This window comes from Passer montanus, unplaced genomic scaffold (assembly GCF_014805655.1).
Source record: "Passer montanus isolate IOZ18808 unplaced genomic scaffold, ASM1480565v1 scaffold1303, whole genome shotgun sequence".
Lineage (NCBI taxonomy): Eukaryota > Metazoa > Chordata > Aves > Passeriformes > Passeridae > Passer > Passer montanus.
The window spans coordinates 4,906-5,436 of record NW_024359867.1 but is presented as its reverse complement, the minus strand read 5'-3'; the positions used below and the strand labels follow the sequence as shown (position 1 = coordinate 5,436).

General features: G+C 78.5%; 1 protein-coding gene across 1 annotated transcript in view; it reads left to right on the top strand.

Moving 5' to 3' along the window:
- Nucleotides 1–6: 6 nt before the first annotated feature.
- The window catches only part of LOC120497555 (RNA-binding motif, single-stranded-interacting protein 2-like), a gene marked incomplete at its 3' end in the record, with an annotated part of 5,426 nt that continues 4,901 nt past the window's right edge, over nucleotides 7–531 (top strand). The window contains exon 1 of the mRNA XM_039699204.1: nucleotides 7–260. Coding sequence (XP_039555138.1) covers nucleotides 195–260 — 66 coding nt within the window. The remainder of the gene's footprint in view (nucleotides 261–531) is intronic.

Here is a 531-nt window from a genome sequence, read left to right as displayed (position 1 = left end):
CACCGGGGCAGCACGGGCAGCACCGGGGGAGCAAGGGAAGGACCGTGGGGGCGGCACCGGGCGGTAACGGGCAGCCCCGGGGCGGCACCGGGCGGGGAGCGGCGCTAGGACCCGGCGCGGCGGGGCCCGCCCGGATTCCAGGCTGGCTCCCGGCGTGACGTCACGCCCGGTCCCGGCCCCTCGCGCTCGGCGAAATGCTGCTCTCGGTGCCGCCGCGCTCGGGGCTCCCCGCCTTCGCCTACAACAAGGGCGGCAAGAAGGTACCGGCCCCGCCGCTCCCGCTCCCACCGGGCCCGCTCCGGTGGCGGCGGGAACGAAGCGGGGCGGCTCCGGGGCCGTCCCGGCCGGACAGGCCCGGGCGGGCGGGGAGTGGGGTTGTGGGAAGGGGGGGACACCCCCCGAGAGTCACCGGGAACGGAACGGGGAGAGCCCCCCCCCCCGGTGAGCCCCGGTTCTCCCGGGGGTGCTCGCTCCGCACGGCTCGTGCCTCAGTTTCCCTCCGAGCGCGGTCTGTGGGGGTCGGGGGGGGGT